This window comes from Citrus sinensis, chromosome 3, assembly GCF_022201045.2.
Source record: "Citrus sinensis cultivar Valencia sweet orange chromosome 3, DVS_A1.0, whole genome shotgun sequence".
Lineage (NCBI taxonomy): Eukaryota > Viridiplantae > Streptophyta > Magnoliopsida > Sapindales > Rutaceae > Citrus > Citrus sinensis.
The window spans coordinates 41,067,355-41,083,676 of NC_068558.1; the positions used below are offsets into that span (position 1 = coordinate 41,067,355).

The following is a 16,322-nucleotide window of genomic DNA, read 5'->3' on the forward strand; positions in this document are numbered from 1 at the left end:
AAAAAGACATTAAGTAAGTAGGGGCGAAAGCTGAAAACTTTGGTTACGGGGATCGGAGTGAATAATGTATATATCGTTTAGAGTTAATTTTTTAACTTCTATTTTAATTTAGGGGATATCATGAATATTTAAAAAAAAAATTGAAATTTTTACAAGAGTCATAACCCACTATAGTCTCCATTAAGATCCGCCCTCCCGACTTTCGGTACTTTATTAAAGCATAGGATAAATCTTTACAATATTATAAATAGATTTTATAAAAGCAGTCCATATATAGAAGTCCTTCTACACTCGAATTAAATAAAAATAACGTACGACTAACAATTTAAGAGCCTCTTTTATTTTCCATGCATGATTATAAATAACGTCACTTTTAAGGATTTTTACAAATTTTAATTATGATCATAACTTTTGTCCTCATACAATAACGGTGTCCATTGTCCACATGTCAAAAGTTCATCAATATAACATAACCTAATTAAAATTCGTGACAAAATCCAAAGGAAAGAAAGCGTGGAGTAATATATATAAGTATAACAAAGGCATTGAGCATACACCAGGTGTAATTTGCATTGCATGGCCACCCTTACGTGGCAGTTCCGCCGATTAACACATCTTTAAAAGTTAAAGCCCCCCTGCTCTCTCCTTATTAAGGGCGTTTCAACACAACACTCATCAATGCAAGCAGAGAGAGAGTGAAGGAAAAATTAAGAAACCAATATTAATATTGTCACTTGGAAGAAAGAAACAATCATTACATATATAATACGATGGATACTAAGAACAACAGGAAGCATTTGTCCTCCATTGCCAACGACGTCGTTCACAGATGTGCATTGTACGGATCTCTCTCTCTCTCTCCTTTTCTTTTTCTCCCCCATCACTTTGTTTTCTTTATATATACGAATGTATGTAGAACGTAGTAGGTTTTGTATAAATATCTGTTGCACACATTATTTGATATGCATTTAAATATAATTAATGGTAATTGAGATGACACACAAAGACAATGCAAAAAAAGAAAAAAAGAAAAAAAGAGTGAGTAAATTTATGAAATTTGCCTTGATCCAGTTAATTTGTATGCATTTAGCTGACTGTAAGGTGGTTTCGAGTGTGTTTTTGTTTGGCAACTTTTCACGCAAAAGCACTTTTGGGAAGCACTTTATGTAATGTAAGTGCCTCTAAAAACTGTTTTATGTATTACTGCCAAATCCAGTGCTGAGGTTACAATGGGAGGGTCGGTTTTATACCTGTTCTTAGAGATTTAATTTCAATAGGAGATTGAAATATATATGAGAATTATGTTATTAGCAGACTTAATTCTTTTGCAGGAATTCATTCCATCGTAGACCACTCAAATGAATTTGGTCGATTGAGATTATTTGAGTGCATGCTTCAAAACTGGAGCATTAATTCTTTGACATAAATGGGCTTTAACATAAGGCGCGTTCGCTTATTCCACTTATTCAAGAAGTTGGCACTCAATTTTTTATTACTAGCCTTTAGATGGCCAGCAGCCTTTTGTAGCCCTTTCTAGTTTCTACTAAAGTGGTTATGTGCAATAGTTCTATTCTGGGTTGCAAAATTATTGTGTCAGTAGAATCCACATACATCATGTACTTTTCTGTATTTAATTTCAAGAGGCTTAGTTATATCATAGTTTTAGGATTAAAATATGTCTGTCCATTACCATGTTATTAGATTTTTTTTTTCCTAAATTAGTTGGACACATTATTGGATTGCTCAATAAAGGAAAGCATTTGGCAAATACTTGGTTTGATATAAACATATAGTTGCAGTAAAGCACATTAGCTTGTGCGTCCTGAAATTCTTGCAGGCAAGTAAAGGCTTCTGATGATTCGTTGGTGGAGGGTTTTGAAGCAGAATGGAAGCCTGAAATCGGACAGTATTCGAAGAAATTTGTGGAATATTGCAGTGTAAAGGCTCTTACTAACATGTGTCAGAGCATAGAAGAAAAGATTAGTGATGGATCATTTAGTCGACTCACATTTGACATGATGCTTGCCTGGGAAATGCCTAGTGCCGCTGATGAGGAGTCTCATACTGTAAGCAATCATCATAATACTGATATCCTATATTTATTTCATGGTCCACCAAATCATTATGATATTATCCCAATTTTGGTGTGCCTCTCTGCTTTTCAAGTTGCTTCTTCTATTTCTTTTTCATTATACATTCTCTGGTTCTCATCAGTTTTCGCTCCTATTCAAAGAAGCATGAATTCTCTCACTTATCTGCTGAATCTGTTTTAATGATAGGTCAATGGATTTTTATTCCTCTCTGTGGTTACTACTATTTCGGTCTTGTGCAGGAGTGCATGGGAAAGGAGAATGAGGATAGAAAGGCTGTAAAATTCACTTCAGATCATGATGAAATTCCCCTCTTCTATACAGACATCATGCCTCTTCTAGTAAGAGAGAGTGTCTCTTTCTGATCATTTGAGTGCTAATGTACCGACCAAGCATTAGCCTTCACTGAAACTCGTATATCATTTCATGAACATTGATTAATTGTTATTTTTGCTAACTACTCTATGAGATCTGATCAAATTAGATATATAAATGTTGCGATTGATCTTGGATTTGCTTCATATTTGGCCGTCAATTATATTTTACTCTTCGTTTTTATATTTGTTTGGTTTGATAATTTACCCTCTGGCCCATATATATGATGGTAGGTCAATAATGAACTGAGTGTTGGAGAAGATGCATTTGTATGGATGGGATCCTTAGTTCCTCTAGTTTCAGATGTTATTAATGGGAGATTTACGTATGAAATTCTGACAGCGCCAACAGGAAGCCGGCTCCATTCTCCAGCATACGATATATTTCTAAAGGAGATGGACAAGTAATTCTTCCACTTCTTCCATGCAGCAATTTTACCACTCAGAAAGTTTAAGTGCCGTTTGGTTTTGTGACATGCAAATTATCATGGAACACTCGAAATGAGTTGTTCTTAACAATTTCTAGAATTTGCAAACTCACTAACTATCTCTGAAAATGCAGAAGCATTATTACCCCTTATTGATAACAATATCTGTGCTCGGCTTGTTTGGGTGCTTTCAGCCGTTTTTCATTTTCTTTTGGAAATCTTGATTTCATAGATGCGTAAAAAATTTGCAAAAACAAGCAACTCCAAAGGGTGTTGAGCTGGCTGACGATGAATTTATACTGCATGTGGAAGGAACTGCAAGCACACAGAGAGTAGTGCGCCATATTGGGAAAACAAGTTGGCCTGGTATGTCTTTAGTTTGAGGTCTTACATCTTTCTAACTGCTGTAGAAATTGTTACTTGGATTTTACTAATCATAATTGTTGTCTCTAGGTAGGCTCACACTGACAAATTATGCACTCTACTTCGAGGCTTCAGGAGTAATAGCATATGAAGATGCACTAAAGATTGGCCTCTTGAAGGATGCTGAACTATCTGTTAAACCAACTGCCACAGGTCCATGGGGTGCTCCGCTTTTTGACAAGGCAATTGTAGTCGAGTCCCCTGGACAGTAAGCATAGTTTCACTTATATGAAATTACTGGAGTTATTAGCATCGTTATTCTTATTTTAAAAATTGTTAAATGCTTGGTAGTTATCCCATAAGCTAGATTTTAAATGCATAACATACAAGGCAGACATCAGAAAGCATTCTGATTCGTTTATTAAAGTTTGTCTTTTATTAAGCTAAAGATATTTATGCTGCTAGATTTTTCTAATTTGGTTGTAGATGTTGGTTAGTTATACTGTCAAATGAGCAAATCTCATGGATATTTCATAGTGTGGTTATGCCATTGTCTTTTGCCCTTCACTTTTCTAGATCTGAGGGAATTGTGCTGGAGTTTCCAGAGATAACTAGCTCGACAAGGCGTGATCATTGGCTGGCCCTCACAAAGGAGATAATCTTAATGCACAAATTCCTATCAAAATTCAAGGTGGAATGTCCAATACAGGCATGGGAGATGAATGCAAGGACAATACTTTGCATCATAAGACTCCATGCAGCAAGAGAAATGCTGAGGATATTGCCCCCAGATCCCACAAAATTCTTGATTTTTGCTTTGTACGATGAGTTACCAAAGGGAGACTACGTGCTAGAAGAGCTTGCTGAGAGTCTGAAGAAAGTTGATTGTGGACATCCTTCCAGTGCTAGCTCAATTCTGAGATGTATGAACCTGTCAATTGCCACAAGTGGAGAAGTAAGAGAAGGAAAAGAACTGGAGGAACATAAACATATAAGTGATGAAAGCTGTTCATCACTGGAAACTGCCATCAATCAATCTAAAGAGGAAGCAAAGGCAGTTGAAATTGCTAAGTCTACCACTGAGGGCCTGAAAGAGGAAGGGATCAGTGATAGCATCCTTGTTCTCTTGGTATGTTTTTACTTCCAAATTATTGTTTATGCTGCTGATTTTATATTGACAGAATAAGTAATGATATCTCAACAAATCATGATATTGAGAGCTTGTTTGACATTTATCAAGCACAGCAAAGAAATTGAATTTTATGAAATTCCTATAGCACCCTATAATTTGTACCAAAAAATCTCTGCACCTTTGGCGTGCTGTATGGCATGGGAGGATAGCTGTCTCAGAGAGGTTACTGTTATTTACTTTATTTGGTTTTGTAGTATTGATGTTAAGTTTGATTTAATAATGTAGGAGCTACTAAAGCCACTTAAAAGTGTTTTACCCTGGATTCGAGAAGTTGTTTCATGGGAAAAACCAGCAACCACCCTCACTGTGATTGCTACAACTCTACTAATAGTGTACAAGTAAGTCAGTGCTCCCTCGTAATTTTCTTATATACGGAAAATTTTTTGAAAGTGCATGTTGATCAAGAACGACTTCATTACTTGGCCTAGTAATGTGTAAACTTTGCAAACGACTAGTAAACTATATAATGGCAATGTAGGGAGTGGGTAGGCCAGGCTATAGCTGCTTGTTTGCTCACCATCGTGGTGAAGATGCTTCAGGCAAGAAAAAAAAGGTTGACAGACAAATGCAATGAGATAGTAGTATGCACTACTTCAGATCAGAGCACCGTGGAGAGCATTGTGTCGGCTCAATACAGTTTGATAACTATTCATGAGATGTTGCAGGCAGCAAACATTATGATTTTGAAGATATGGTCGATATTAATTTCAAAGGCCCGCAAGGTACTCATTTTGATAACCTATGCTTTCAGCTTAGCAATTAAATATCGTTTTCAATCAATATTGCTTATTCGTCGTTAGCTGAAGTTCGTTTACCTACTACATTTGTTCAATGTCTTCGATTATTGAGAGAGTCCTAGTTGCATTTCCAAATTGTTCTAAATCCTCGTTTCATTTAATGGATTGCAGCATGCGGACACGGTAATGGTGGCATTGACTGGGTTAGCAATAGTATTAGCGGTTGTTCCATTCAAGTATATTGTTATGGGAGGTGTGCTGTACGGCTTCATTATGAACTCGAAGCCAATGAAGTACCTGGGAAACAAGTCAGACGACCAAAGCGGCAACAGACGTCTAAAAGAATGGTGGGAGTCAATCCCTATTATTCCTGTTCGCGTCGTGGACAAGCTGCCTGAGTGCCCAAAATAATGTGTCGGCTCCTGCACAATCACAGTTGCCTAAATCCTCTGTTTCTGAACTTTTGTTATCAACTTACTGCACGATATACACTTCTGAGTTTGCTTTTGCCATCAGAGTAAAACTGCATCTGAAACACAGCATACACTTAAATGCTCATTACAAATTTGGAGAAAAGCACAAGTAGAAAAGGATTGAAGACATTCAGTAAAGTTGAAATTCGGCATTTTCTTTAATTCTTGTTATGAACAAGTTTCTGAATTATTTGTTCTCTTGATGTAAAATAGCATATTGCTGGGAGTAATGAAGATGCGACTGTGCTTTTCCTATTAGCATGTTAATAAAAGCAAAATGGAAAATTATTAGTTACGTCCTCTCGTTTTGCTGCTTATTGAGCTAACATGTAACTTCTACCCAACGGATGCATGTACGATGGATGTACCAACCTAATCATTTCTTTCTCATTAAATCTGTTAAAACAGAAAAAGTCCCGACATCATATTCTTCGCACCTTTAAAAACGACACGTGTCGTCTCCCACTACTCGCGTGCTGGAAACTTTAACCCACTCTGACTGCGTGACAGCAGATCATTCCCAATTCGTTTCAGTTTCACTGTCACTTTCACTACTCCTCGGGCGCCTTCCGACAAACAGAGAGAATGCAAACTTGAAAACCCCCAAAAACCCTAACGTTCCCCCGGAGACCCTAACCCACCATAAACCCTGACTCTTAACCCTAGCCACTATGAGCGACCAAGACGAGCAATCGCGGGCTCAGAAAGCCGCCCAGTTAACAAGTCCGCTCTCATCTTCTCTCTCGAACCTTTCTTCTTCTTCGAGAAGCATCCCCTCTAATCAAGATTTCCATTTCTTCTACAATTTCCCTGAATTCAATCAACCCGTCCAAGAAATCGCGAACCAATCGCAGCTCCTCCTACAATCCATCGGCTCATCGGAGATTTTTAACCAACCGATCAATTTTCCTGACGAGGTTGACATCTCGGACGCCTACGACTGGCTTGTCGACGTAAACGACAACGTTTTCGAGCGTATGGATGTTTCTTTCGACGAATTTAGTAAAGCAAGAGGGGAAAATGGGGAAGGCGATGGAAATGAAGGTGGCTTTCAGTTGGTTTATGGGAAGAACAAGAAGAAGGGCGACATTGTGGGTGGCTCTGCCCCGGCCAGTGTGAAAGTGAAGGACAGGAAAGAGAAAAGCAAGGTGCCGTTTCATGTACCGACTATAACAAAACCGCAAGAGGAGTACAAGATCGTTGTGAACAATGCGAACCAGCCGTTTCAGCATGTTTGGTTGCAGAAGAGTGAGGACAGTGGACGCTTTATCCATCCTCTTGTAAGTTTGTTATTTTTTGAATATTTTGATATTGGATTTGACTTACTGGGTTTGTTAAATTTGTAATCTGAAAATAGTACCTTTCTTAGGGACTTTTTAGTGATCAATTATTTCTTTCATTTTCTTTTTGGGTGGTTTGTGGTATATGTTTACGCTTATCTTGTTTGGAATTTGTGTGCAATTCTTATTATTCATGCGAGAATTTTAACACTCTCTCTGTTCATGTGAATGTGGTTCATGCTTGCCAAAAATATACCAAAACACTTTTGCTTATTGCTATTGCTTTATTTGTACAGGACAATCTTTCTGTTTTGGATTTTGTTGATAAAGATATAGGGGATGTGGAAGCTGTAAAACCTCCCTCGTTGGAGCAGACACCATTCAAGCTTGTGGAAGAAGTTAAAGATTTAAAGGAGCTAGCTGCTAAATTGAAGAGCGTAGATGAGTTTGCGGTAAAGTCTGACTTCTGTGATTATGTTTTATTGATAAATAATGCCGTGGTTCAGCCTTACTGCAGTAGTTTCTTTTTTTCAGCCTTTTGATTTCTCTTTTCTGATGGGGCATTTCATATACAGAACTGAACACTGTCCTATGTAGAGGATATAGTGTAGTTAAGGCACATGTCACCGATGTCAGCTACTTCAAAATTATATAGTGCTGGATGTGGTTTAAGCCAATAAGACAAGAAAGGGGTGTGGCCGCCCATGAAGATACATACAAATATGTTAACATTCGAAACATATGCAAAGAAATGTGCCTGTAATAGTTTTCCTGTCTACGTAAAGTAGTAAACCAGCTGTCTATTTAATCTTGATACAAGTTTTGCATGTTTAAGAAAATGATCTTTCATCTTTAACAGTGAGTCCATTTTTAGCTGTAATCCTTTTCTCAAGCATGACTTGGTTTTGCTTTCGTTTTCATCTCAACAGTAAACCTGTTTGCAACTAGAAAACATTGTAATTTTTTTGTAACTTTTCTCTAGGTCGACTTGGAACATAATCAATATCGATCTTTCCTAGGATTGACTTGCCTGATGCAAATTTCCACCAGAACCGAAGATTTTGTGGTAGATACGTTAAAGCTTCGCGTTCAAGTTGGGCCATATCTTAGGGAAGTTTTTAAAGATCCTACCAAGAAAAAGGTTGGTCCCTTCGACATGCTCTCGCGTAGCTTTGTGATAAATCTTATTTTTTTCCCCCCAAATTATGTTAATTTTTACTTTACTAGGTGATGCATGGAGCAGATCGAGATATTGTGTGGCTTCAACGGGACTTTGGCATATATTTGTGCAATATGTTTGACACAGGACAGGTTTTATCCCTTGAAACTCTCTTTGAAATTTGAGACTTTATTGATGATCTTGTCTGGTTTTTTGTACAATGGTTAAATTTATATTATCTTATCTGCTTTTTTGTGGTCTAATTTATGAGTGTTGATGCAAGCCTTTATTCTACTAAATTAGTTAAATTGAGTTATCTTTTGATACTGTATTTTCAATTTTGTAATTCATCTTATGTGTTTGAGTCAAGGTTTGGCTTCAAAAAGCCTTGTCAGTTACATGTCATCTCTCCCTTAATTTTTTCAAAGTAGCTTCGCTTGTCATTTGAACTATTTGTATCATTATTTTCAATTTTGATGTGGAACTTCCCCCATTTATTAATGTTCTTTTGGTTGTTTTTGTGTAATGCTCTTTTGTAAATTTTACTGTGGCATTTATTTTGTTTTGCATTCCAAATAATAGTGAGAATTGCTTTTTTCAGTCCTAAGTTTATTGGTTTATTGTAAATATACTGTATATTTATTTTGGTTTGCATTGGGAGATGATCGTGGGAATTTGTTTCTGTCTTTTCGTAAGGCCTCAAGAGTCTTGAAATTGGAGAGAAATAGTTTGGAGTATCTTCTACATCACTTTTGTGGAGTTAATGCCAACAAAGAGTGAGTCCTTTTGTAAAGTACCTGATCTGTTTCTCCTTATAGTTTCCGCCCTTCATCATCCTAAGTCAACTCATTGCAGATACCAGAATGCAGATTGGAGAGTACGTCCTCTTCCCGACGAGATGCTGAGGTACCTTTGGTTCTCTTTTTATCTTCTTTGTAACCTACTTTTCTAATAACGAGTTCTCCAAAAAAAAAAATTATGATCTGTTTGGCATGAAAATAATTACTACTATTTTAAAGTTCTTGTATTCTTTGGAAAAGCAGAAATCATATATCATCATTTAAGTGTTTGGGGTTTCATCTTTGCCTGTATTTTTGTAGAAACTAATAATATTTTTTTTCCGTGGCTTAGGATTTGAATTGTGGGAATATCTATGTTGGAAATTAGTAATGAGTGGACATTGACTCTTGATTGTGGACAAATATTTGGACAGCCAGGAAGGGGAAGGCCAACAAAAGTTTTGGGTTTTTATATGTTGAAGTTATGAATGGTTTTATAATTAATTAGGTATAGGTTTCTTCATTTGGGTATTTCTGGGAGATCTGGGTTATAAGATTGAGATATTCCAGCCTGTATGGATAATTGTAGGGTTGCCTGTGTTTGTGATATTCCAGCCCGTTTATTATTACTACTTCTTATATATATAAAATTTTAGACTCTTTCCATGTCTGACAAGAAGTTTTCATGATATCACTTGGATCCTACTCATGCAGACTTGTAAGGCATCCTTAGGTGCGGTTATGTGATCTGGTTTTTATAAATATTTTTAAATTTTTTGTCAAGGACAATGCCTGTAGTGACAATGTACTGACTTATCTTTTGGTTATTACCAAGCTGAATCAGGTTGCCTGTGGTTTATGACCATACCATTTGGTCTTATAAAATGTTCTTCCCTTCACCTCATGTTCTCATACTTTAAAGCATGAATAATATCTAAGGGCCTAAGATTATTTCATTAATTTTTCCCAAGTCTAGATGCTTCCCAGAGAAATGGATGGATTATCCACACACTCACCAGTAACATGTTGTACTTTATGACAGTTTTGCATTACTGCTGTATGTCATTTAATTTGCCCTTTCGAGGATTCTTTATTTTCTCTGGGCTGATGTTACTTTGTGGTGCTTTTTTTTCCTATTTAGTCAAAATATATATTCATCATAGAGTTTCTCTGTTAGAATTTTCTTAGCTTTGAGGATTCATTAGTGGCATATCATCCAATTGATTATACTTGTGATGACAGATACGCTAGAGAAGATACACACTATCTGTTGTATATATATGATATAATGAAAATCAAGTTGTCCTCAATGCCCAAGGAGTCTGAGAATTCTGATACTCCCCTGACAGAGGTATGATTTTTGCTTAACTGTTGGTGTTGTTTTGTAAAACTGTTGGGCATCTCTATGATTATAGAGAATCCATTTTTAAATGCTTTATTCAGATCTTGTTGTGCCATGTATGACAGACCATTGTGTCTGGAGATTGGCATGGAGCTTAATAATTACAATGTTAGAAATAGAACATAAAATATTGGGAAGTATCTATCATGACTAATTCTTCAACTGTTTAAGGAACATAGTTTAAATCCGAATATCCTTTTTTGGATTGTGGACTAAAGAAAATTGTCAACTCTTGATTTCTCTTCCCAAGGATGAAGACGTATCAGTCTGTTGGCAAACACATTTTTTGAATTTGACTTTAGTTATCTATAATTTTACCATATTGAGCAAACATTTTGTTGCAAACAGGTCTACAAGCGTAGTTATGACGTATGCAGGCAGCTGTATGAGAAGGAGCTTCTGTCAGAAAATTCATATCTCCACATTTATGGGTTTGTCTTTGTCCCTATTCATCTCAGTTTAAGTTTTCATTTAGTGGCCTCGCCTGTTTAAAATCTTCTCTCATACAGTTTTTGTTTGTTTCATTCTTTACTTAGCATTACTTCTCTTGTTTAATTTTAGTTCTATTTTGGACTTCGTATTTATGTGATTTGACAGAACTTAATCAGTGGAGCTTATTTCTCTATGTTGAAATAGGTTGCAGGGGGCTGGTCTCAATGCTCAGCAGCTTGCTGTTGTTGCGGTATGTCAGTTCTTCATGTTTTTTTCAAACTTGGCCACTTTTCTATCTGGATATTATATGCATGAGGATGCTACTGAAAACGTATTATCTGCATGTTTTGTTTACTAGTTGCATCTTCAAATGAAACAAAGTCTTGACCCAGAAGAATCCGCAATGCACCAATAGTCACTAATAGGATTGTCTTGAGAAATTTACTTCTAAATTTTTGAGTGGATGATAGAAGGGTGGATTTTACGTAGCTGACACATCATTGCCAACTGCTGATAGAGTCTGTTGCATACTTGAGTATTCTTACTAGTTCTGGCCCCATTGATCCCACTTCAATGATTTGCAGGGTCTTTGTGAATGGCGAGATGTTATTGCTCGTGCAGATGATGAAAGTACTGGTTATGTATTGCCAAACAGAACTCTGATTGAAATTGGTAGAAACCTGTCTGAATTTCCTCCAACTCTCTCTTCTATATGTATATAAAATCCATTTGGTGAGTTATGAGTTAATCATATTTTCCTTTTGTGGTAAAAGCCAAACAGTTGCCTACTACTGCTGCCAAGTTACGTCGATTGTTGAAATCAAAGCACTCATATATTGAACGCTATATGGGTCCGGTACTTAGCATCATACAAAATTCTATGCAAAATGCTGCTAATTTTGAAGCCATTGCTCAAAAATTGAAAGAGGAACGTATGGAAGTGGTAAGACCTGCATGCTCATGTTTGATTGTTTTGTTATATCAGTGATCCAAATTGATTATTTTTCTTTGAGAATTTGATGTTAATGCCTTCAATGGATTGCCAACATACATTGATTTTCTTTCTCTTTTCCTTTGATTTCATTAGAATCAGACCAACCATCTTTTAAACAAGGATGATGGTCCAAAACCTTAAGGTCTACTACGATGAATTGCTACTTTTTGTGCAAGTTCTTGGAATTCACTCAGCTGGTTGTCTTCGGCAAATGAAAGGAAAAAGGAAATTCATCCAATCCAGTTCTATTGAAGAAAAAGAATCCTAGTTGATCTTACAAAATTAAGCTTTCATAATTTGTTAACCCATGGAATGTCATTAAAACTCATGGACAAAGGATGTTCCAGTTGAGAAAGGGATTTGAGTGATTTTTAGCAATTATCAGTGATGTCTTCATTAGAAGTAAGTTTATGGTTTATAGCAGTAAATGCTCAATAATTAGGTACTCCTTGTATATTGGCTGACCGGGTCCCATGTTTGTAGTAGGTTTTGTGAGCTACAGAGGATTAACTTCAGTCAGTTTTCCATGTTATGGCTGTTAAGAGCTATGTCACCATTTTTCTTTGTTTACATCAAACTAATCTCTCCCCCCCACCATTTTTCCTTATTTGTGTAGGCATCAGAAGAAACTGAAGTTTTAGTTCTTGATACTTCCTCAAACTTGAAAATTCCAAATGTTGGAAGGGAGAGTGTTGATGGTGTTGATGCATTAGTTGGTACCACGATGCCTCACCCACCAGCTTACACCCAGCTGAAACAAGAGCCTCCAAAGGTTGGAAGCAGTGTCGCAGAACTTGACAGAAATGGACTAGGGTCTTTTGCGCATCCTGGAGAAGCAATTGCTTCAGAAAATAAAGAAGCTAGTCATATTTCAACACTTTCCAGCTCTGGTCTAAGTAGAGACTTGAATGCTTGCAAGTCACCTTCAGCAAGGGTTGTGAATTTGATGCCTTAATGTGGATTTTTTTTTTTTTTTGGTTAAGAGGCTTAGCATTCAATTTCTTTTTCTTTATAGGTTACTGAAGCTGCTGTTCAGGCTCTAAAGAAGCCTAACCGTGGTTTTGGAGCACTGCTGGGTAACCCAAAGAGAAAGTTTGGTGGCGAAAAAAAGGTGAGTTAACTCATTTGCTAGTAATGGTTGTTAAACATCTGCTATGTCATTGTCACATAGCAAAATAACTATTTCTGAGGCCTGCCAGTCACCCAGTTTGTGCATGTGTGGTTGGGAAGAAGGCAACAAAGGAAGAATATAGTTAAACATTTGCTATGTTATTTTTACATAGCAAAATAACTACTACTGAGGCCTGCCAGTCAGCCAGTCTCTGCATGTTGGTTGCAAAGAAGGCAACAAAAGAAGAATATTTTTTTTTTTGAATCTTCATTCCATGATTCACTTTCTTTTCAATTTTTCTTGTCAACTAGCATGTACATTTACCTTCTTGTTGCCTTTTTCGTTGCGTGAGTCATTATGAATTATGATTTATATTATACGGAAATTGTGAGTGGGCAACTGTTGGGCTATAATCAAACATGCAAAATTTCAGGTCCCATGACTAAGCGCTGCTATCATCTGGATTTGTGTGTTGTTTCATTTTATATTTGGTTAACACCCTTCTTATTATCCTCCTTTTGATTGTTTGTTTGTCTTAATTAGGACAAGGAAGCTATGAAACTAGAGCAGATTAAATCCTCAGTCAATCTTCCATTCCACTCAATTTTTGCAAGAGATGAACAGTTAAAACCAGTTGATGTGATGAAGTCTGAACCAAATAAGCCTGACCTTCCATTTCCTTCATCTTTTGGTAGTGGGGAACAAACGAAACCAATCATCGAGGAATCCAATAGAGTTACAGTAGTTTCCCAATCAGAAGAACCCGCTCCGGCTGCTAGGCCTGATACAGAAGATATTATTACGTTGGAAGATGATATAGATGAAGAGGAACAAAACCTTGGTAATTTGGAAACTGCAAATGCTCCCGGAGAGGACGGTTCTGCAGGGTCTGCTTTGGAAATGGGTAAACAAGATGAGACCATGTCTCTCTCTGATTTATCAACTAGTTTCCAGGAGTGCTTCCACTCTGCTAACAATAATAGAAAACCTGGAAAGCCTGAGAGATCTGAAGAACCTAGTGGTTTTTTGCAGTTTCAGCCGTTTGACTTCGAAGCAGCTAGGAAACAGATCGAGTTTGGAGAAGATGCCAAAGAAAAATCAGCTGGGGTTGATGGAAACAAAAGAAAACCAGTGAACTCTGGAGATAAGAAAAAAGTTTCAGCTGTAGATCGAGCTCAAAAAGATGATGGAACGAAAGAACTGTCACAAGGTAGACGACGTTCTGCTTTTCCTGCAACTGGAAATCGAAGTGCAACATTTCGCTGAGTCTCTGGTATCAATCATGCTGCTCTGTGTAGCAGAAATTAGTTGAATTTTGGATTTTCACAATCATGTTCTTGATTTAAATGGAAATTAATGCTGGTGGACAAATTCGCAATGGTTGTACGTATATTTCCATTGCTTGGTCTGCAGGAGCCAATGATGGGCAATTGATACCTGAGGCCGGTGTCTATTTGAAGGTAAAATGGGCGATGGTTCTAGGTTTCATATTAGGTTTTTGATAGTCTTGACTATCTTCATATTTAAAAAACAGGATGGTTTCAAACCAAAGTGCGGTTTGTAATCAAAAGCATTTGAATCTTTTTTGTTTTTGTAACTTTACGGGTTTTATTTTTAGAAAAATAGCTCTGTACTTTGGTTTATTTCCGCCTTATTTGATATTGTGGTCATCTTAGGTTTTATTTGGTGTAATTTTTCAGTTACATGTTAGTTTGGGAAGTGGAAATGAAGTTAATTTTATTTCACACTTGTATAATAAAAAATTGTACATGTTTATATTATTTTTGTTAAAATTATTATTTAAAAATTATATTTGATATCTATGAATAATTTATATTATAGTTATAATATTCTTTTTCCTACATCATCTCAATTGCTTATAACTGCTGTTGAGGATGGTTGGTGCGATGTTAAAAATGTGTAAAGGGCTTAGTAACATCTGGTTCCGTGATGTCGGCCAAACCATATCGAAGGGCTTAATTTGACGGTCATCGGGGCCTCCTGCCCAGCTGCCCTCCTTTACGGATTCCGCTTCCACAAATTATTTTATATAAACTGTTGTTACATGATAGTGGTGGCCGGATGAAAATACTACATTGACTAGGGGTGTGCATGGGTTGGTTTGGGTTGAATTTTAAGTCAACTCAAATCAAACCATAAAAATTTGAATCCAATCCAAACCAACCCAAATATTTTTAACCCAAACCAAACCAAACCATTTGGGTTTGGTTTGGGTTTGGTTTGAATTTTATTATCAAAATAATTTTTATTTTAATAAAATTTAATTATATCAAAATTATAATAATTATTAATTGTTATTAATTATTAAATTGATATTAAAATATAAAAAATATAGTGGATAAAAATTATAAATTTTACAATAACTTAATCCTTAAATTAAAGAATACTAGAAAATCAAAATAAAGTTTAATCACAAAATTTATTATTTTTCAATAAATAAGAACGTGTACTTTAATAATAAACTTTCACAAACATGACATTAACAATCTAATAATAAATTTTGCCACTTGTTATTTATTTAATTATGCAATATTTATTTTTATTTATCGTTTTGGTAGTTTTGTGTTATGTTGTCTACTTATATGTTTAATTTTTGGGAGATTGTCAGTTTCCCCCCTACAGTAATCAACATATATTATTTTTCCCCCTTCTGCTTTTATAATGGCCAAAAACTCCTCTATTAGTATAAGTTTACAATATTACCCTTATTTTCAACTACTCTTTTATTTATATTTATTCTAAATTAAATAAATCACATGAATAAAAACTAAATAAAAAATAAAGCATTAAAAATAAGAAATATTTGTTTTGATATGAACAAAAAAATTAATAATAAAATTTTTTTATACTTATTTATTTTTTGAAAATTTTCTTATAATAAATATATAAGAAAGTTATTAGTCAAATGATAAAAAAATTATTATAAGAAAACTTGATTGACAAATAAAAATTTATTATAAGATAAATAATAAAATATTTTACCTATACTTTTTACATTTAATTTTAAAATATTACAAAATATTTATTATAAGAAAATGTTCACAAAATAAATAATTACAAGAAAAAATTTTATTATTAATTTTTCTACTCATATCAAAATATATATTTCTTGTTTTAATACTTAATATGGGCATTACATTCAATTATTAACCAAAAATTAGCCGACATCTAGCATATCGGACCTAGTTCAAGCCGAATTATTATTGATCATTAGTAGAGTCTCCTGCTCTTTCTATGATGATCTTTCCATGTGGGAGGAATTATTTTTGTAAATAAGAAAAAAAATTTATGTTATTTACAACAATATTTATTTAATATAAATTTATTTTTACTGTTATTTTCATTTTCTAACTGTTGACAATTGATCACGCCGTAAAAAATTTAATGGTGGTCTTTCACTTATTTGTGTTAATTTATTTTGTTTTCATTTATTTCATTTGAAAATTTAAGTGTTGGGGTTTTATCCATAACCCATGGGTAAACCATA

The 16,322-nt window shown here is 35.3% G+C and overlaps 2 protein-coding genes across 5 annotated transcripts; both read left to right on the forward strand.

Moving 5' to 3' along the window:
* Positions 1 to 667: 667 nt before the first annotated feature.
* Positions 668 to 5,952, forward strand: LOC102608243 (uncharacterized). 3 transcript variants are annotated; one of them, XM_006479269.4, is made up of 10 exons: positions 668 to 838; positions 1,838 to 2,066; positions 2,333 to 2,431; positions 2,699 to 2,868; positions 3,125 to 3,258; positions 3,346 to 3,523; positions 3,832 to 4,384; positions 4,673 to 4,785; positions 4,926 to 5,169; positions 5,356 to 5,952. In XM_006479269.4, exons 1-10 carry the CDS (start codon positions 771 to 773, stop codon positions 5,593 to 5,595), a joined length of 2,028 nt encoding a protein of 675 aa, XP_006479332.2. In that variant the 5' UTR covers positions 668 to 770; the 3' UTR covers positions 5,596 to 5,952. The 3 variants fall into 3 exon arrangements, with proteins under 3 accessions (XP_006479332.2, XP_052293308.1, XP_052293309.1); XM_052437348.1 differs by having other exon boundaries at positions 690 to 838; positions 1,332 to 2,066; XM_052437349.1 differs by lacking the exons at positions 1,838 to 2,066; positions 2,333 to 2,431 and having other exon boundaries at positions 696 to 838.
* A 131-nt stretch (positions 5,953 to 6,083) lies between these two features.
* On the forward strand, positions 6,084 to 14,595 carry LOC102609201 (protein RRP6-like 2). 2 transcript variants are annotated; one of them, XM_052437347.1, is made up of 15 exons: positions 6,084 to 6,937; positions 7,234 to 7,389; positions 7,920 to 8,078; positions 8,165 to 8,248; positions 8,793 to 8,872; positions 8,952 to 9,002; positions 10,118 to 10,226; positions 10,626 to 10,708; positions 10,914 to 10,959; positions 11,294 to 11,381; positions 11,483 to 11,652; positions 12,320 to 12,637; positions 12,719 to 12,814; positions 13,358 to 13,718; positions 13,847 to 13,995. In XM_052437347.1, exons 1-15 carry the CDS (start codon positions 6,329 to 6,331, stop codon positions 13,858 to 13,860), a joined length of 2,424 nt encoding a protein of 807 aa, XP_052293307.1. In that variant the 5' UTR covers positions 6,084 to 6,328; the 3' UTR covers positions 13,861 to 13,995. The 2 variants fall into 2 exon arrangements, with proteins under 2 accessions (XP_052293307.1, XP_052293305.1); XM_052437345.1 differs by having other exon boundaries at positions 13,358 to 14,595.
* The last annotated feature ends 1,727 nt before the right edge of the window (positions 14,596 to 16,322 follow it).